This window comes from Hyperolius riggenbachi, chromosome 11 (genome assembly GCF_040937935.1).
Source record: "Hyperolius riggenbachi isolate aHypRig1 chromosome 11, aHypRig1.pri, whole genome shotgun sequence".
NCBI lineage: Eukaryota > Metazoa > Chordata > Amphibia > Anura > Hyperoliidae > Hyperolius > Hyperolius riggenbachi.
Genome location: NC_090656.1, coordinates 241,316,654 through 241,334,295, shown reverse-complemented (window position 1 = coordinate 241,334,295; position 17,642 = coordinate 241,316,654). Strand labels below are relative to the sequence as shown.

General features: G+C 49.9%; 1 protein-coding gene across 4 annotated transcripts in view; it reads right to left on the bottom strand.

Moving 5' to 3' along the window:
- LOC137538746 (low choriolytic enzyme-like) overlaps positions 1 to 17,642 on the bottom strand; it is a 1,161,243-nt gene that overhangs the window by 89,210 nt on the left and 1,054,391 nt on the right. For all 4 annotated transcript variants that reach the window (XM_068261057.1, XM_068261060.1, XM_068261059.1 and 1 more), the window contains 2 exons: positions 13,493 to 13,605; positions 7,238 to 7,451 (listed from right to left, as the gene is read on the bottom strand). In XM_068261057.1, the coding sequence (XP_068117158.1) occupies positions 7,238 to 7,451; positions 13,493 to 13,605 (327 nt within the window). The remainder of the gene's footprint in view (positions 1 to 7,237; positions 7,452 to 13,492; positions 13,606 to 17,642) is intronic.

Below are 17,642 nucleotides of genomic sequence, written 5' to 3'. Positions count from 1 at the left end.
ACCCTTCTGGATCCACGGTACAAACACAATGTTCCAAAACTGCTTGAAGAAAGAGCCAGACAGGTCAAAATGGAAGAATACCAGCAGGCCCTTGTGGAGACTTTAGAGAGGAGATTGACATCCTCCCCCTCCTCTAGCCAGTTGTACGCCGACAGACTGACTTCCGCAAACCCAGGACGACCAGGAGGGCAGCAAACAACACAAGCCGCAGCTAGTGCCCAAAAGGGAATGGTATCGGCAGTGTCCTTGGAGTGGGAAAATTTTCTGACACCCATGCAGCAGCACACAGAACAGCAAGCGTGCAGATCCACCTCCAACACCGATCGCCTGGAGAAGATGGTCAAGGACTACATGTCAGATGGCGTAGCTGTGTTGAACAATCCATCTGCACCCTTCAACTATTGGGTATCGAAGCTAGACACCTGGCACAAACTGGCAATGTACGCAATAGAGGTGCTGGCTTGCCCGGCAGCCAGCGTTATGTCGGAACGCTGTTTCAGTGCTGCCGGAGGCATCGTCACAGATCGGCGGCGTATCCGCCTCTCCACAGAAAATGCAGACCGTCTGACTCAAATTAAAATGAATCAATCCTGGATTGGAAACGACTACGCAACACTCCCGGACCCCAACCAAGTAACATGAACAATGAACATCTGTGATGGGTTAGCGTTTCCGGTCCCTGTTTATTGAACCTCTCATCTGTATTACATTTATGACTGCATGGCGACAAAATGCAAATTGCTATCCGCACGCTTCTTGTCCTCATGCAAGGCCTGGGTTGTTGTGTCTCAAAGCGTGGCCTTCTCCTCCTGCGCCACCCTCCTCTTGTTCCATCACGTGTGCTGCTGCTGGGTTAGCGTTACCGGTCCCTTTTCCTGGAACCTCTTATATGTATTACATTTATGACTGCATGCCGACAAAAAGCATGTTACCTGTGCAAAGAAAACAGACATTTCCCGCATTTAAAAGACAGTTTTCCCTTTGAAACTTTAAAATCGATTTTCTCAAAAACTATAAGCTCTTTTTGCTAAATTTTTTTTCCTCTTGTACCCACTCCCAAGGTGCACATACCCTGTAAATTTGGGGTATGTAGCATGTAAGGAGGCTTTACAAAGCACAAAAGTTCAGGTCCCCATTGACTTCCATTATGTTCGGAGTTCGGGTCGAACACCCGAACATCGCGGCCATGTTCGGCCTGTTCGGCCCGAACCCGAACATCTAGATGTTCGCCCAACACTACTGCTGAGCTATAGCCCTTTGAAAAGATTTGAGATTTTTGAAAGTGAAATCGGGAGCCTAATGGAAGCCTATGGCAGAATTCAGCACTTTTGCACCCCTATAATTCTGGTTGGTTATCATCATCACCTGCCGACTTTAGCAGTTAATAGCAAAGGCCCCTTACATCCACCAACACCAAATTTGCAGGATATGTTAAAAAGATAGCAGGAAACAATATTTAAAGGACTTCCGAGGCCACAAATGTGAAAAAAGTTAAATACCTTTTCATAATCCAGATCCATGGAGGACGCCATCCGCTCCCTCCCGTTCATTCCCCCATGACTCCCGCAGTAATACCGGCCCGGTGGGGCCCCGACCCCTCCAAACGGGTCGGGTTCTCATTCCCCCCTCAATATGGCCGCCACAGATGGCCGTTGCTGTGCAGTCTGCATAGGCGTGATTGCGGCTGCGCAGCTCTAGGCCCTCCTCCCGCCGCGTCATCAATATTCGTGCATACATCGGACGCATCGGGAGGAGGACCTAGAGCTGCGCAGCCGCAATCGCGTCTATGCGGACTGAGCAATCTGTGGCGGCCATATTGAGGGGGGATTGAGTTGAGAACCCGACCCATTCAGAGGGGTCGGGACTCAACCAGGGCCATTATTAGTGCTGGAGCCATGGCGGAATTAACGGGAGGGTGCGGATGGCGTCCTCAATGGATATGGATTATTATTATTATTATTATTTAGTATTTATATAGCGCCAACATCTTACGCAGCGCTGTACAGTATATATATATATTGTATTGTCACTAACTGTCCCTCAAAGGAGCTCACAATCTAATCCCTACTATTATCATATGTCTATGTATGTATTATGTAGTGTAATTACTGTAGTCTAGGGCCAATTTAGGGGTGAGCCAATTAACTTATCTGTATATTTTTGGAATGTGGGAGGAAACCGGAGTGCCCGGAGGAAACCCACGCAGACACGGAGAGAACATACAAACTCTTTGCAGATAGTGCCCTGGCTGGGATTCGAACCGGGGACCCAGCGCTGCAAGGCGAGAGCGCTAACCACTACGCCACCGTGATTATGAAAAGGTATTTAACTTTTTTCACATTTGTGGCCTCGGAAGTCCTTTAAAAAAATGTTTTTATTTTTTTTATTTGCTGTGTGTGGGAAATCTGGAAAAAAAGATGGCGTGGGGTACCCCCTCCCGAGCCTCTGTAACCCCTTGTCCCACATGCAGGATGGGATAGCCAGAATGCGGAGCCCCGGCAGACTGGGGCTTCGCACCCTGAGCCATGGTATGGGGGGGCTCCGGGGGGGGAGGGGGCTCCTCCCCCCCCGGAGCCCTTGTCCAATCCATGGACAAGGGGCTCTTCCCCACCTCCGGTGCCCCAGGAGGAGGTGGGGGCGACGACTCCCTGGGGTTGTTCATGGTGGCATCTGGGAGTCCCCTTTAAGAAGGGGACCCCAGATGCCCACCCCCCTCCCAGGAGAAAGGAGTATAGAGGTACAAAGTACCCCTTACCCATTTCCGCAAAGGGTTAAATGAAATAAAAACACAACCACGAGAAAACTATTTTATTATTCTAAATTAACCATAAATACTTACCTGTACCTTTAAAAAAGTTTTCCCACGCCAATATCCACGGTAAACGATCCAACGAACTGTATCTTCTTATGTTGCCATATGTTGATTGAAGATCTCCGATGCCTCCCACATAGCAGAGAATGCCTCCTTTTGGACACATAGCTGCCGGCTCCTGCTGTCTCTCCCCACCTCCTCACCTGTCACTCTCACTTGGGTGCACTGGGTGCCAGGCTAGGTGAGGGTGACAGGTGCAGGCAGGTGGGGAGAGACAGCAGCGGAGCCGGCAGCTTCACGTCCTGCTCAGGACGCATTCTCTGCTATATTAACGGTTCTTGAATCATCCGGTTCTTTTTATGAATCGGTTCTTTTTTTAATGAATCGGCTCATTTTACTTTGAAACTTTAAAATTGATTTTCTCAAAAAGTATAAGGTCTTTTTGAAAAAAAAAATCCTCTTGTTCCCACTATTCCACTTAACATTCCCAACAATTTTGGTGTTTCTACTATGTAAGGGGACTTTGCTATTAACCGTTAAAGTCGGCGGCCATTAAAGTCTATGGGCGAACCGAACTTTAAAAAAAGTTCCCGGTTCTCTGCGAACGCGAACCACCAAAGTTCGCCTGGAACAACTTTGTGTAACACGGATACAGAGGCGCCAAAAGTGATTTTTCAACACATAAAGAATTTTTATTCATACACTCCAAACAGTTTTGCAACGCGTTTCGCGGGTTCAACCCACTTCATCAGGCTATGGAATGGAGCATAACACTTGTGTGCAGGGTTTGTCAGCTTAGCGCCTCTATAGAGTTTTTTTTATCTTGTTTTACACTTTTTGGCGCCTCTGTATCCGTGCTACACAAAGTTGTGCACCCTTGGTGGAGGGGATTGGCCCCTTCTTCTTCTGGGCTGCAGGGGGCGACTTCTTGGTCCTGGGTGGGGCTGTTTCTAGTCTCCCCACCTGCTTATGCGGTGGTTGCCTGGAGGGCGACCCACGTTTGTGAGTATAAATCTCATTATACTAATCTCCATCCATATTTACAAAACATACTGCACTATATCGGGCTCTCGGTGTTTTCCCCTCCCTTACTTATTTTACAAGTTCGCCTGGAACAGTTCGCCGGCGAACCGTTCGAATCACCTCTAATCACGACTCAGATGCAAACTCGAATTGAATTCTACGGTCGTGATCACGGCCGAATCCGGATTTGACCAGGATTCGGAAGCACTCAAACCGAATTTGGGTCCATTCGAGCAACCCTGGCGGCGAGTGAGTGGCGATTGAATCCAGGGAGGTGAGCTCTAACTATTTACAGCGCTTCCCTGTGCTAACTCTGCAGTTGGAGGGGGGAGCACGGGGGGCGTCCCAGGAAGAGGAAGGAAGGAAGGAAGGGAGAGGTCGGGCTGCCGTCCCTGCGGCTGACTCCCTCCTCCATCTAACCTATACTAGGGTACAGCTACCTACCTAACCTATACTGGGGGGCACCTACCTAATCTAACCTATACTGGGGGCACCTACCTGATCTAACCTATACTGGGGGGCACCTACCTAATCTAACCTATACTGGGGAGCAGCTACCTAATCTAACCTATACTGGGGGCAGCTACCTATCTAACCTATACTGGGGGACACCTACCTAATCTAACCTATACTGGGGGCACCTATCTAATCTAACCTATACTGGGGGCACCTATCTAATCTAACCTATACTGGGGGGCAGCTACCTATCTAACCTATACTGGGGCACCTACTTATCTAACCTGTATTGGGGGCACCTACCTACCTAGCTAGCCTACACCGGTGGCAACTATACTGGCTACCTATATTGGAGGCACCTACCTAACTAACCTATACTGGGGGCCCCTACCTATCTAACCTATGCTGGGGGCAACTATTCTGGCTACCTATATTGGAGGCACCTACCTAACTAACTTATACTGGGGACACCTACTTATCTAACCTGTATTGGGGCACCTACCTACCTAGCCTATACTGTTGGCAACTATTAGGGATGCTAATTCGGATCCCGCGGAAATGCAATTACCGAAATTCCGATTTGGAAATTGCATTTCCGCATTGGAATGTGGAAATCGGTAATGCAAGTGCGGTAGGCAGATTTCCGCCGGAAATCGCGGAAATTTCCGCCGGAAATCGCGGAAATTCCAACCGACTTTAACATCGATTTTCTCAAAAACTATAAGGTCTTTTTGAAAACTTTTTTTTTGCATCTTGTTCACAAAATTCAGTTTAATAAACCCTGAAAATTAGTGTTTCTAGAACTTACGGGGGCTTTGCTATTAACAGCTAAATTCGGCGGATTTTTACTATAATGTAAAATGCAGAAAATCTGCATCTGCCTATTTTCTGCATTTTACATTACAGTAAAAATCTGCTGACTTTAGTGGTTAATAGCAAAGCCTCCTTAAGTCCTAGAAACACCAAATTTTCAGGGTTTGTTAAACAGAATCTTCTGAACAAGATGCAAAAAAAGTTTTCAAAAAAGACCTTACAGTTTTTGAGAAAATCGATGTTAAATTGGGGCGGAATTTCCACAATTTCCGGCGGAAATTCCGCATTGGGATGCGGAAATTGGTAGCGGAAAGCGGAACCGGTAATTGGCAATGGCGGAATGCGGAATCGGAAATTGGCATTCCGACCATCCCTAGCAACTATACTGGCTACCTATATTGGAGGCACCTACCTAACTAACAAATACTGGCGGCACCTACCTATCTAACCTATGCTGGGGGCAACTATTATGGCTACCTATATTATCGCACTGCCTTACTGGTACACAGTTACATTACAGTTAGCCCCACCCATGTGATGTCATGGCCACACCCATTTTTTGCTGCAGCACACTTTTGGGGGGGGGGGGGGGGTTGTCGGTAAATTATCCGCACCGGGTGTCAAATACCCTAGCCACGCCACTGTTCTGTTACATTACAGTTTCACTTTTATCTTGTCCTAACCGGTTTTATCTGGTTGATGAAGCCCAAAGCCATTGCCTGGACACGAGATGTTCACACTCAGCTGTGTTGTATTACGCAGGAGCGGATATCATAGATTTGTACTGTGATCACGCGCCTATGACAGCGTCCGTATATGCGCTTGTGTGTGTTATGGTTTGGGGAGTATAATTGGGTTGGGAAAATGCCTGAACTCCGGGACTATGCTGACGCCAACAGACGTAGGGATGATCAGAAGAGGAAATTCCGTTCCACCGGAATTCCGCCAGCGGTAAATTCCGTAACCGTTACATTTCCGCAAAATTTTTGCGGAATTCCGCATTCCGGCGGAAAAATTTAAGTACCGTAATCACAATTGAAACCTCGTTTATGCTAAATGGTAGCCCATGGGACCTAGTGGCTGTTCCACCAGTAATTTTTTTGGGGGCAGCAGGAGTTGTGGTGTAAGCCATGGGACCTAGCGGTGGTCCCATGGCAGTCGTTTTGGCGCCACAGGAGGTGTCGCTTAAGCCATGGGGTTCCACGGCGGTCATTATAAGTGTGGTTTGGAGCCGCAAGAGTTGTCGCGGAAGCAATGGGACCTAGCGGTGGTCCCATGGTGGTCGTTTTGGCGCCGCAGGAGGTGTTGCATAAGCTTTGGGACCTGACAGTGGTCCCATGGCGGTGGTTTTTGCGCCGCAGGAGGTGTCGCGTAAGCTATGGGACCTGGCGGTGGATCCATGGCGGTGGTTTTCGCGCCGCAGGAGGTGTCTCATAAGCTATGGGACTTATACAAAATGGTTGGGATAGCTCTGTAATTGGCACTGAAATAATTCCGATTTTCATGCACAAATTCGTTTGGTTGGTTTTTGTAAGCCTCTAATTGGTGCAGAAATTCCTATTTTCATGCAGAAATCGGGTTGTTTTCACTTTAAGGGGCTTCCTTGTGATTGGCGTACAAAAATCCGCATTCCGGCGGAATTAAGCATAGCAATTCAGGAATTCCGTCGGAAAGGTATGCGTAAAACGGAATTCCACGGAATACAGTGAGCATCCCTAGACTTGATGGATTGTGTCGCCAGGGGTTTTCCCCTACGGAGGACTGACGGAGTCCCCTCTTCCTTGGGTGATATTGCTACAACACTTGGTAAAGAAATGTTGATCCATGCTTACTAATAATTACTAACACTTAAACTATGATTCTGTAAATACCTTCTTAAAGATACATTTACAATTATAATAGAATTATAGAACAATAAATACTATTTGAATTATTCAGTTTTGCTCTTTTTTTTTTTTTAACCTACTATAAGTAGTGTGCGCTTTGTAGCAGGGTTTAAAAACCGTATATTTTGGGGCAAAACACTTGGGGTACCTCCTACACCTGAGATATTTAACAAGATGGCTGCTTCCATGGCCCCGAACATGTGGTTGGTTTCTGACCCCTTGGTGTGTATCTTGATTGGATACTCACCAGAGCTGTAAGATCCACTGAAGCTGCTCTGACCAGGTGCAGCAGTGATGTATTCCAGCAGCAGGAATGAGGATGATGAGACCAGCGCAGGAAGAGGCTGGTCAGCGTAGAATGTGGCCAGCAGGGCGGCGTTGCTGCTTCCTCCATCGTAGATGTTAACCTTGTCGTTACACTTGTTGGTTGAAGAATGAAACTCAGTGAATTGCAGAAGAATCTGTGAAATTGTAAACGCTCATAAGCTGTTAGTATTCTCGTTATCTTTGGATGGCTTTCAGTACAGAAATCAAATAGATCACAGGACTGTGCACATATTTTCCACCATACTTTCTTTCTTTCTTTGTCTAGCCCAGGGGCATCACTAGAGCAGTCCCTGCAACTAGAGCTATAAGAGTCCCCACAGAGCCAGTTCTAGACTTGCTGCCTGATGGAAACGTGTGAGGATGTGCCCTCCACCATTTGGAATGATTGCACAGCACCCAATAATTTGCTCTGCTTCATTTAATGTTTTCATGCAGCAAGGGGGCATATGCAACAACTTTTCTCCCCCCCCCTCCTCACTCACTGTCACACTCCTCACACAGCACAACAAGCTACTTTTCCCCAACAATGCTCTCCTGCTTCCCCCTCCTCACTCACTGTCACACTCCTCACACAGCACAACAAGCTACTTTTCCCCAACGATGCTCTCCTGCTTCCCCCTCCTCACTCACTGCCAGACTCCTCACACAACACTACAAGCTGCTTTTCCCCAATGACTCTCTCCTGCCTCCCCCTCCTCACTCACTGTCAGACTCCTCACACAGCACAGCAAGCTGCTTTTCCCCAATGCTGCTCTCCTGCCTCCCCCCTCCTCACTCACTGTCAGACTCCTCACACAGCACCACAAGCTGCTTTTCAACAATGCTGCTCTCCTACCTCCCCCCTCCTCACTCACTGTCAGACTCCTCACACAGCACAACAAGCTGCTTTTCCCCAATGATGCTCTCCTACCTCCCCCCTCCTCACTCACTGTCAGACTCCTCACACAGCACAACAAGCTGCTTTTCCCCAATGATGCTCTCCTGCCCCCCCCCCCGCCCTCCTCACTCACTGTACACTCCTCACACAGCACAACAAGCTGCTTTTCCCCAATGCCGCTCTCCTGCCTCCCCCTCCTCACTCATTGTCACACTCCTCACACAGCACAACAAGCTGCTTTTCCCCAACGATGCTCTCCTGCCTTCCCCCTCCTTACTCACTGTCACACTCCTCACACAGCACAACAAGCTGCTTTTCCCCAATGCTGCTCTCCTGCCTCCCCCTCCTCACTCACTGTCACACTCCTCACACAGCACAACAAGCTGCTTTTCCCCAATGATGCTCTCCTGCCTCCCTCCTCCTCACTCACTGTCACACTCCTCAGAGCCAGATTAAGGCTAAATGGGGCCCTAAGCAAAGTAACTTATTTGGGCCCCCCACCCCTCCATATTAGAATGGGAAGATGCAGCTGCTGTGTGCACAGTAACATGCTGGACACATCGGGGCAGCCACTCTACTGGTTGCTATGGACAACCGCCTGCTTTCCTCTGCGGGTGCACAATGCACGGAATAGCAGTGCCAACATGCAGAGGGAGAGATGAATGGCCGGGACGTTATCACTCGGGGCACCCCTGTATAGAGGGTGCCAGATATCACAGCAGCAGCACTTTCCCCCTGCATCTCCAGCCTGGCAATAGCAGAAATCTCTGGACACCGCCAAAACCGGAAGCCGCCCCCCAGACAGAATTACCTAAACCCCCCACCACCACCGAACAACCAATTTCCTCCCAAACTAGACAGCCACATCCACCATGCAGCCTCCATCCCCGGGAATATGGTAGTCCTGCAGAGAAGGGCAGCCGCAGCGGGGGAAAATGACAGCACCAGATGACTTGCATTCACCTATTGCGATCCAAGCAATAGAGGTCCTGTCATCCGGAGCCCATCTGTCTCCACTAGAGTGCCGCCGCTCTGTTACTACTGTTATTACTACTTCCTACATCCTGTCTGATCTGGGAATCAGGAAGTTCAGAGCAAGCGGCGGAGAGGAGACAGATGGGTTTCAGATGATGGGACCTCTATCGCTTGTATCACGGATAGGTTGGTGGGCGTTTGTCATCTGCTGCTATCATTCCTTCCTGCTGCAGCTGTGGTTCTCTGCGTGGAAGAGAGGGAGGAGCGGGCAGTGGCAGAGCCTGGCTCTGAAGACAGTCAGCAGCGGGCGGCGTCCTTTGACAGGATGGCGAAGTCTGGATTATGTGCTGATGGGGCCCCTTTGACTCTGAATGGGGCCCCAAGCGACTGCTTCTGTTGCCTGGTCGGTAATCCGGCCCTGACACTCCTTACACAGCACAACAAGCTGCTTTTCCCCAATGATGATCTCCCGCCTTCCCTCTCCTCCCTCACTGTCACTCCTCACACAGCACAACAAGCTGCTTTTCCCCAATGATGCTCTCCTGCCCCCCCCCCCTCCTCACTCACTGTCAGACTCCTCACACAGCACCACAAGCTGCTTTTCCCCAATGATGCTCTCCTGCCTCCCCCTTCCTCACTCACTGTCAGACTCCTCGCACAGCACAACAAGCTGCTTTTCCCTAATGATGCTCTCCTGCCCCTCCCTCCTCATTCACTGTCAGACTCCTCACACAGCACAACAAGCTGCTTTTCCCCAATGATGCTCTCCTGCCTCCCCCCTCCTCACTCACTGTCAGACTCCTCACACAGCACAACAAGCTGCTTTTCCCCAATGATGCTCTCCTGCCTCCCCCCTCCTCACTCACCGTCAGACTCCTCACACAGCACAACAAGCTGCTTTTCCCCAATGATGCTCTCCTGCCTCCCCCCTCCTCACTCACTGTCAGACTCCTCACACAGCACAACAAGCTGCTTTTCCCCAATGATGCTCTCCTGCCTCCCCCCTCCTCACTCACTGTCAGACTCCTCACACAGCACAACAAGCTGCTTTTCCCCAATGATGCTCTCCTGCCTCCCCCCTCCTCACTCACTGTCAGACTCCTCACACAGCACAACAAGCTGCTTTCCCCCAATGCTGCTCTCCTGCCTCCTCCCTCCTCACTCACTGTCAGACTCCTCACACAGCACAACAAGCTGCTTTTCCCCAATGATGCTCTCCTGCCTCCCCCCTCCTCACTCACTGTCAGACTCCTCACACAGCACAACAAGCTACTTTCCCCAATGCTGCTCTCCCCCCTCCTCACTCACTGTCAGGCTCCTCACACAGCACAACAAGCTGCTTTTCCCCAATGCTGCTCTCCTGCCTCCCCCTCCTCACTCACTGTCAGGCTCCTCACACAGCACCACAAGCTGCTTTTCCCCAATGATGCTCTCCTGCCCCCCCCCCCCCCCCCCGCCCTCCTCACTCACTGTCACACTCCTCACACAGCACACCAAGCTGCTTTTCCCCAATGCTGCTCTCCTGCCTCCCCCTCCTCACTCACTGTCAGACTCCTCACACAGCACAACAAGCTGCTTTTCCCCAATGCTGCTCTCCTGCCTCCCCCTCCTCACTCACTGTCAGACTCCTCACACAGCACAACAAGCTGCTTTTCCCCAATGCTGCTCTCCTGCCTCCCCCTCCTCACTCACTGTCAGACTCCTCACACAGCACAACAAGCTGCTTTTCCCCAATGCTGCTCTCCTGCCTCCCCCTCCTCACTCACTGTCAGACTCCTCACACAGCACAACAAGCTGCTTTTCCCCAATGCTGCTCTCCAGCCTCCTCACTCACTGTCAGCCTCCTCACACAGCACAACAAGCTGCTTTTCCCCAATGCTGCTCTCCTGCCTCCCCCTCCTCACTCACTGTCAGGCTCCTCACACAGCACCACAAGCTGCTTTTCCCCAATGATGCTCTCCTGCCTCCCCCCTCCTCACTCACTGTCAGACTCCTCACACAGCACAACAAGCTGCTTTTCCCCAATGATGCTCTCCTACCTCCCCCCTCCTCACTCACTGTCAGACTCCTCACACAGCACAACAAGCTGCTTTTCCCCAATGCTGCTCTCCCTCTCCACAATGATGACCTCTTCCCCTCGCTCTCCTCTCTCTTCTCCTCCTGCTCTGACTGCATGCTGTTGGTATAAATACACAATACAAACATGCCGCCCCTGTGATCTCTGCGCCTGATGCAAGTGTTTCACCTTGCTTCATAGGAGATCCGGCCCTGGGGCCCCAGCTACTACATCACTCCCTCTGATAAAGGGCTCCACCCTTCACATCAGGTGTTCTGTGGCTGCACTTGTTATGGGTGTGACTATCATGATGGCCACACTTGTTTTATGACCCCTGTGAGATGGGCTCCCCCGAGGCTGTGAGGGCCACAAGCGGTAGGAACATTTAGATCAGTTAGTCTTTCCTTATACATAAGGTCCTCCATAAAGGCTAGGTTCACACTAGGCACGGCCCCAGGACAGAGCTTGCAGTCTGATGCTGGAGGCCCGTGTGACCCTAGCAAACCTGATGGGAAACTGATCCATGCTGCCCTTCTGCAGCATACGTTTTTGATCCGTTTGCATTTTTTTTAAACAGATGGAGGGGTATAGCAGGCAGGACGGGGGTGGCAGTGGTCAGCGGCGAGGGGGGACATCCCCCCTCCTCACCTGGGTCCCCCATTCCCGCTACCCCCTCCAGCTACGTGCACTCTTGTTAAAATATATTGGGCTTGATTCACAAAAGCGTGATAATTCAGTTATTATTTGTAAAGACTTTGCATGTGTAACTCGAATGTAAAGGCTTTGCACGTGCTAACTCGAGTGTAAAGACTTTGCATGTGCTAACTCGAGTGTAAAGACTTTGCATGTGCTAACTCGAGTGTAAAGACTTTGCATGTGCTAACTCAAGTGTAAAGGTTTTGCATGTGCTAACTCGAATGTAAAGGCTTTGCACGTGCTAACTCGAGTGTAAAGGCTTTGCATGTGCTAACTCGAGTGTAAAGGCTTTGCATGTGCTAACTCAAGTGTAAAGGCTTTGCATGTGCTAACTTGAGTGTAAAGGCTTTGCATGTGCTAACTAGAGTGTAAAGGCTTTGCATTTGCTAACTCAAGTGTAAAGGCTTTGCACGTGCTAACTTGAGTGTAAAGGCTTTGCATGTGCTAACTAGAGTGTAAAGGCTTTGCATTTGCTAACTCAAGTGTAAAGGCTTTGCACGTGCTAACTCGAGTGTAAAGGCTTTGCATGTGCTAACTCGAGTGTAAAGGCTTTGCACATGCTAACTCGAGTGTAAAGGCTTTGCACGTGCTAACTCGAGTGTAATGGCTTTGCACGTGCTAACTCGAGTGTAAAGGCTTTGCATGTGCTAACTCGAGTGTAAAGGCTTTGCACGTGCTAACTCGAGTGTAAAGGCTTTGCATGTGCTAATGTGCTAACTCGAGTGTACAGGCTTTGCATGTGCTGCTAACTCGAGTGTAAAGGCTTTGCACGTGCTAACTCGAGTGTAAAGGCTTTGCACGTGCAAATTTGGGTGCTAAGTAGTTTGCACGTGCAAAGCGGCTTTTCACTGCCGTGCTAACTCTTTGCACCCTTTAGTGAATCAAGCCCAATGTCCGCAGTGAGTTGGGAACCGTCTATCCACTTCCACCACTTGCCGCTAGACTTCTTGAAATGCCGCCCTCTATACTTCGGAGGGCGGCATTGCAGGAAGTGACGCGGCGAACGAATGAAGTAGAGAGAAGGTAATCTTCTACCGTTGAGGAGTAGCGGGGATGGGGGACCCAGGTGAGGAGGGGGGAACATCCCCCCTCCCAGCTGACTGCTGCCACCCCGTCTTGCCTGCTGTCACCCTCCAGCATGGCGGCCCCCTCTCTCCCCACAGGCTGTGACACAGAAGCAAATCCGTTTCTGTATCCAAATCTGCCTGTGTAGAGGGGGATCGATTTTCCTATTGCCTGCCACTACCCCTGCGTGTATCAGGATCCATGTACGGTCCGTGAAATTGCAGCAGATCCGAAACCTCCGTTCAGGTTTTAAAAACTGGTCCCCGCAAATGCATACGGATCTGTTTTTGTTTGGGTGAAGACGGCTCTTATTTTTAACATTGCTGTCCGTGTTTTCGGTTTTGATCAGATTTTAAAACCGGAGACACGGATATGTTTGCGGACCTAGTGTAAACCGGCTCTAACCCTTGTTTGTGGCCCTTCTCTGCACCCTTTGCCGTTCCAGAACATATACATATATTCAGATTGTCTTGCAGTTGACAAGAAGAAGCAAACTGGAGGTTTACCAGGTTTTTAGGGATCTGGAGAAGCCACAGGCAGTTATCATAGTCCTTCACTGGAGTAGCTTGTTCAGAAGAGAAGGTTCCGGAAGCCCCCAGGACCTTTGTCCTGCACTGACCTGTGCCAAGAAACAGCAATTAGAAATGGACCAACAGGACCAATGGTGCCCAGACAGCTGTAGCCATGCCAGAGACAATGTGACCAGCCGCATCTAGTGTACACAGGTACCATTTAATAGTATTTAATAGTATTACTTAAAGACAGTCTAAAGGGAAAAGAAAAGACAGATACCTAAGGGGAGGGAAAGTCTACAACCCGCTGGGCCAGTTTCGGGTTATGAAGACGGGCCGCTCTGTAACATCTCGTGCACTCACACGTACGCAGTACAGAGCTGACGGTCTTTGGGAGCCCAAGTACTTCTGAAGACCACCGAAGTCTCCCGCAGTAGGACCCAGAGCCTTCCCTCTCCTTAGGTAAGTATCTGTTTTTCTTGTTTTGTTTTATTTTTTTATTTTTTTTACACTTCAGGCTTGCTTTATAGTGAACTAAGCGCTATTTAGTGAAAGCTTCTTAAAGCGGGATTGTCACCATAAAAATCAAATTTCAACAGCAACTGGTCTGAGTGTATTAACTGATAAAGATGCTCATCCTGGATTCAAAACTTTCAAAACTTTTTCCGCTTTTATGGTTTGGAGTTATCATATGCCTTAGGAGCACTGGCCCTTTAATAGCCATTGCCATTCAGTTGCATGCTGGAGGGTCTTTTTATCTATAAAATATTCCTTCTCTTCCTATTATTTCCCTGCCTAGCTGAAACACGACCCCCTGCTCACTTGTGTTTACAAGCAAGGCGCAGGTGACTCGGCAATTTGCTGGAGAAAAGAAAAAAAGTGAAGGGCAGAAATGACATCAGGATTTAGCCTCAAACTGTGGGCAAAAAACATGGTTCCCACCAGGAACAGAATTCTCTTCATTTACTATATAAAATTCACTGAAATCAAAACGTGGACGGTACAATACATGCAGTGGCGGACAAAGCCAACGATGGGCCCCTGTGCAGAATAAATGAAGTGGGCCCCATGTGAGTGGGCGTGATCATGACAGATCATGGTTGGATCCAAACAATGGCGATAAGATAAAAGTACATGAACCCAGGTCACATTCTGTAGCCACAGTATTAATGTAGCACACATTTTAAACATGTATATGACTGGGGCACAAGTTATTATCAACGTTTCTCTTGAGTTTCAGAGAGAAATATGTGGAGAAAAGCCTAAAGGATAATCAGGCCCTAACTGGTGCAATTGCATGGGCCCTAGAGGGCATGGGGCCCCTGTGTGGCTGCATGGGCCTATGTCCGCCTCTGAATACATGTGTTATGTAAATAGATCAAGTATTATCTACTTATATATGTGTTTTGTTTCCCTGGCATAGTATGGCTGATCCTCCTGCTTTAAATCATCCTCCCCTAAGGAAGGTTCATTGAGAAAATCGATTTTAAAGTTTTAAAGGAAAAAATTATACATTTAAATGCTTGTAAATACATTAACTGTCATTTACCGCATTTAATGTACTGTATGCTTTTTTCCTTTCAAACTTTACAATCAATTTTCTAAAAAAACGATAAGGTCTTTTTGAAAAAAAAATCCTCTTGTTCCCGCTGTTCTACTTAAAGAGGAACTGTAACGGCAAAACGTCCCCTGGGGGGTACTCACCTCGGGTGGGGGAAGCCTCAGGATCCTAATGAGGCTTCCCACGCCGTCCTCCGTCCCTCAGGGGTCTCGCTGCAGCCCTCCGTACAAGATGACGTCAATATTTACCTTCCCTGCTCCTGCGCAGGCGCTCTGACGGCTGTCAGCTCCGAAGTAGGCGGAAATACCCGATCGCCGTCGGGTCTGCTCTACTGCGCAGGCGCAAGTCTCCGGCGCCTGCGCAGTAGAGCGGACCCGACGGAGATCGGGTATTTCCGTCTATTTCCGTGCCGAAAGCAGCCACAGCGCCCCCGCTGGAGCCAGCAAAGGTAAATATTGAACTGACAGTCGGGTCTGTCGCCGGCTGTTCAGAGGGCTGCAGCGAGACCCCCGAGGGACAGAGGACGGCGTGGGAAGCCTCATTAGGATCCCGAGGCTTCCCCCACCCGAGGTGAGTAGCCCCCAGGGGCGTTTTTTAATGTTACAGAGTCTCTTTAACAAATCTGGCCAATTTTTGGGTGTTTCTGGCATGTAAGAGGGCTTTGCTATTAACCACCACTAAAGGCGGCGGGTTTTTAATCACGAATAGCGACTAGTGATCACGAGTAGGGTAACGAGTGCAATCACAAGTGCGTTCATGATCGGCATTCGCGATCGAGAGCCGATCGCTAGTGCCCAGGGCCGGACTGGGACACTAAGGGCCCACCGAGGAAGTTTCAGCCTGGGGCCAGCCCCCTCTCCTCCTCCTCCCCCGCCCCCCTCTCCTCCTCCCACCCCGCCCATTTTGGGCTCACATACGCAGGTACTCTGACTATCTGACTATCTCCTCTGTAACACAACCCAGCCTGAAACCCTGTATTAATCTGAGACACAGCTATGCGCTTTGAGTCCTATGGGAGAAAAGCGCTTTACAAATGTTATTGTATTGTATTATTGTTATTGTATTGTACTCTAGAAATTTTGCCTGATTTTATGGTAGGGAATAGATTGTGAGCACTTCTGAGGACAGTCTCCAATAGGGATATGTCCACATGCGACACGCTCAGCGAGCCGCGGCAAAAATAAATGGGTGTCACCACACACTGGAACATGGGCGTGGTCATGATGAGCCATGGGCACAACACAAAAAAGTAGCGGTGTTATTCACAGACATTAGGTCCGACCAGATACATTTTAGATAAAATAATCAAGTAGTTACATGCCTCATGATAATTCATCAAGTAGTCACATGGCAGCAGATTTTCTGACAAAATGCAATCAGATTGGCGGCAGATACTCCCACAAAATGCAATCAGATTGGCAGCAGATTTCCCCACAAAATGCAATCAGATTGGCGGCAAATACCCCCACAAAATGCAATCAGGTTGGCGACAGATATCCCCACAAAATGCAATCAGGTTGGCGGCAGATATCCCCACAAAATGCAATCAGGTTGGCGGCAGATACTCCCACAAAATGCAATCAGATTGGCAGCAGATACCCCCACAAAATGCAATCAGATTGGCAGCAGATACCCCACACAAAATGCATGCAGATTGGCGGCAGATTTCCCCACAAAATGCGCTCCCCCCTGTTCAAAATTGCAGCCAGCCAGCAGCGGCAGCGAGCTCAGGAATCACTTACCATCCGAGAGAATTAGAGAGCTCTGCGTGCCGCTGCTGGATGGTCTCCTGCATTGCAATGTCCGATCACGCTCTCACAGGAAGTACAGCGAGAGCGTGATTGGACAGTCAGTGCAGAAGACCAGACCAGCCAGTGGCACGCAGAGCTATGGATCTCGGATGGTAAGCTATTCCCCGCTGCTGCCGCTGGCTGGCTGACTGCAATTCTGGAGGGGGGAGCGAGGAAGGGGGGGCCCCTAGGTGAGGGAGGGGGGGAGGCTTCCCCCCCTCCCCGCGGCTCTGTGCCCGCTGCCCCCCCTTCCTGTGCTTAGCCCCCTTCCTTTTCAGCACTGGGGCCCCCAGGAGGCGGGGCGGCTGGGGCCCACCGATGGGACCATCAGCACTTTGGCGGCTCAGTACGAGCCTGCTAGTGCCGATTACGAACACATGAATGCAAAAAATGGCTCGTGATCACGAGTAACTCGTGATGAGCATCCCTGGCTGCAGTGGCGGCGCCAGGGGGGTGCTTGGGGGTGCTCGAGCACCCCCTAGAATTGTCCAAGCACCCCCAAAGCACCCCCTGGAGTGAACTGACTTCAGGCGTCTAAAAGACGCCAAGTCAGTTCACACACCGGCAGCACGGAGCAGCAGGCAGGGCTACGGTAAGATGGCCGCCCGGAGCCCTGTTCTGCAGACTTCGGGCGGCCATTTTCCCGTAGCCCTGCTCTCTGCATGCAGGCAGGAAGTCTCGTCGTGACGTCGGGAAGGAAGAGGATCGTGGGCGCGCGGGCGCTGCGCGCCACAATGAGGTCGGGACTCGGGACGGGAGGTCGGGAAAGAAGGTCTTCTGGCTGTAGGTGAGT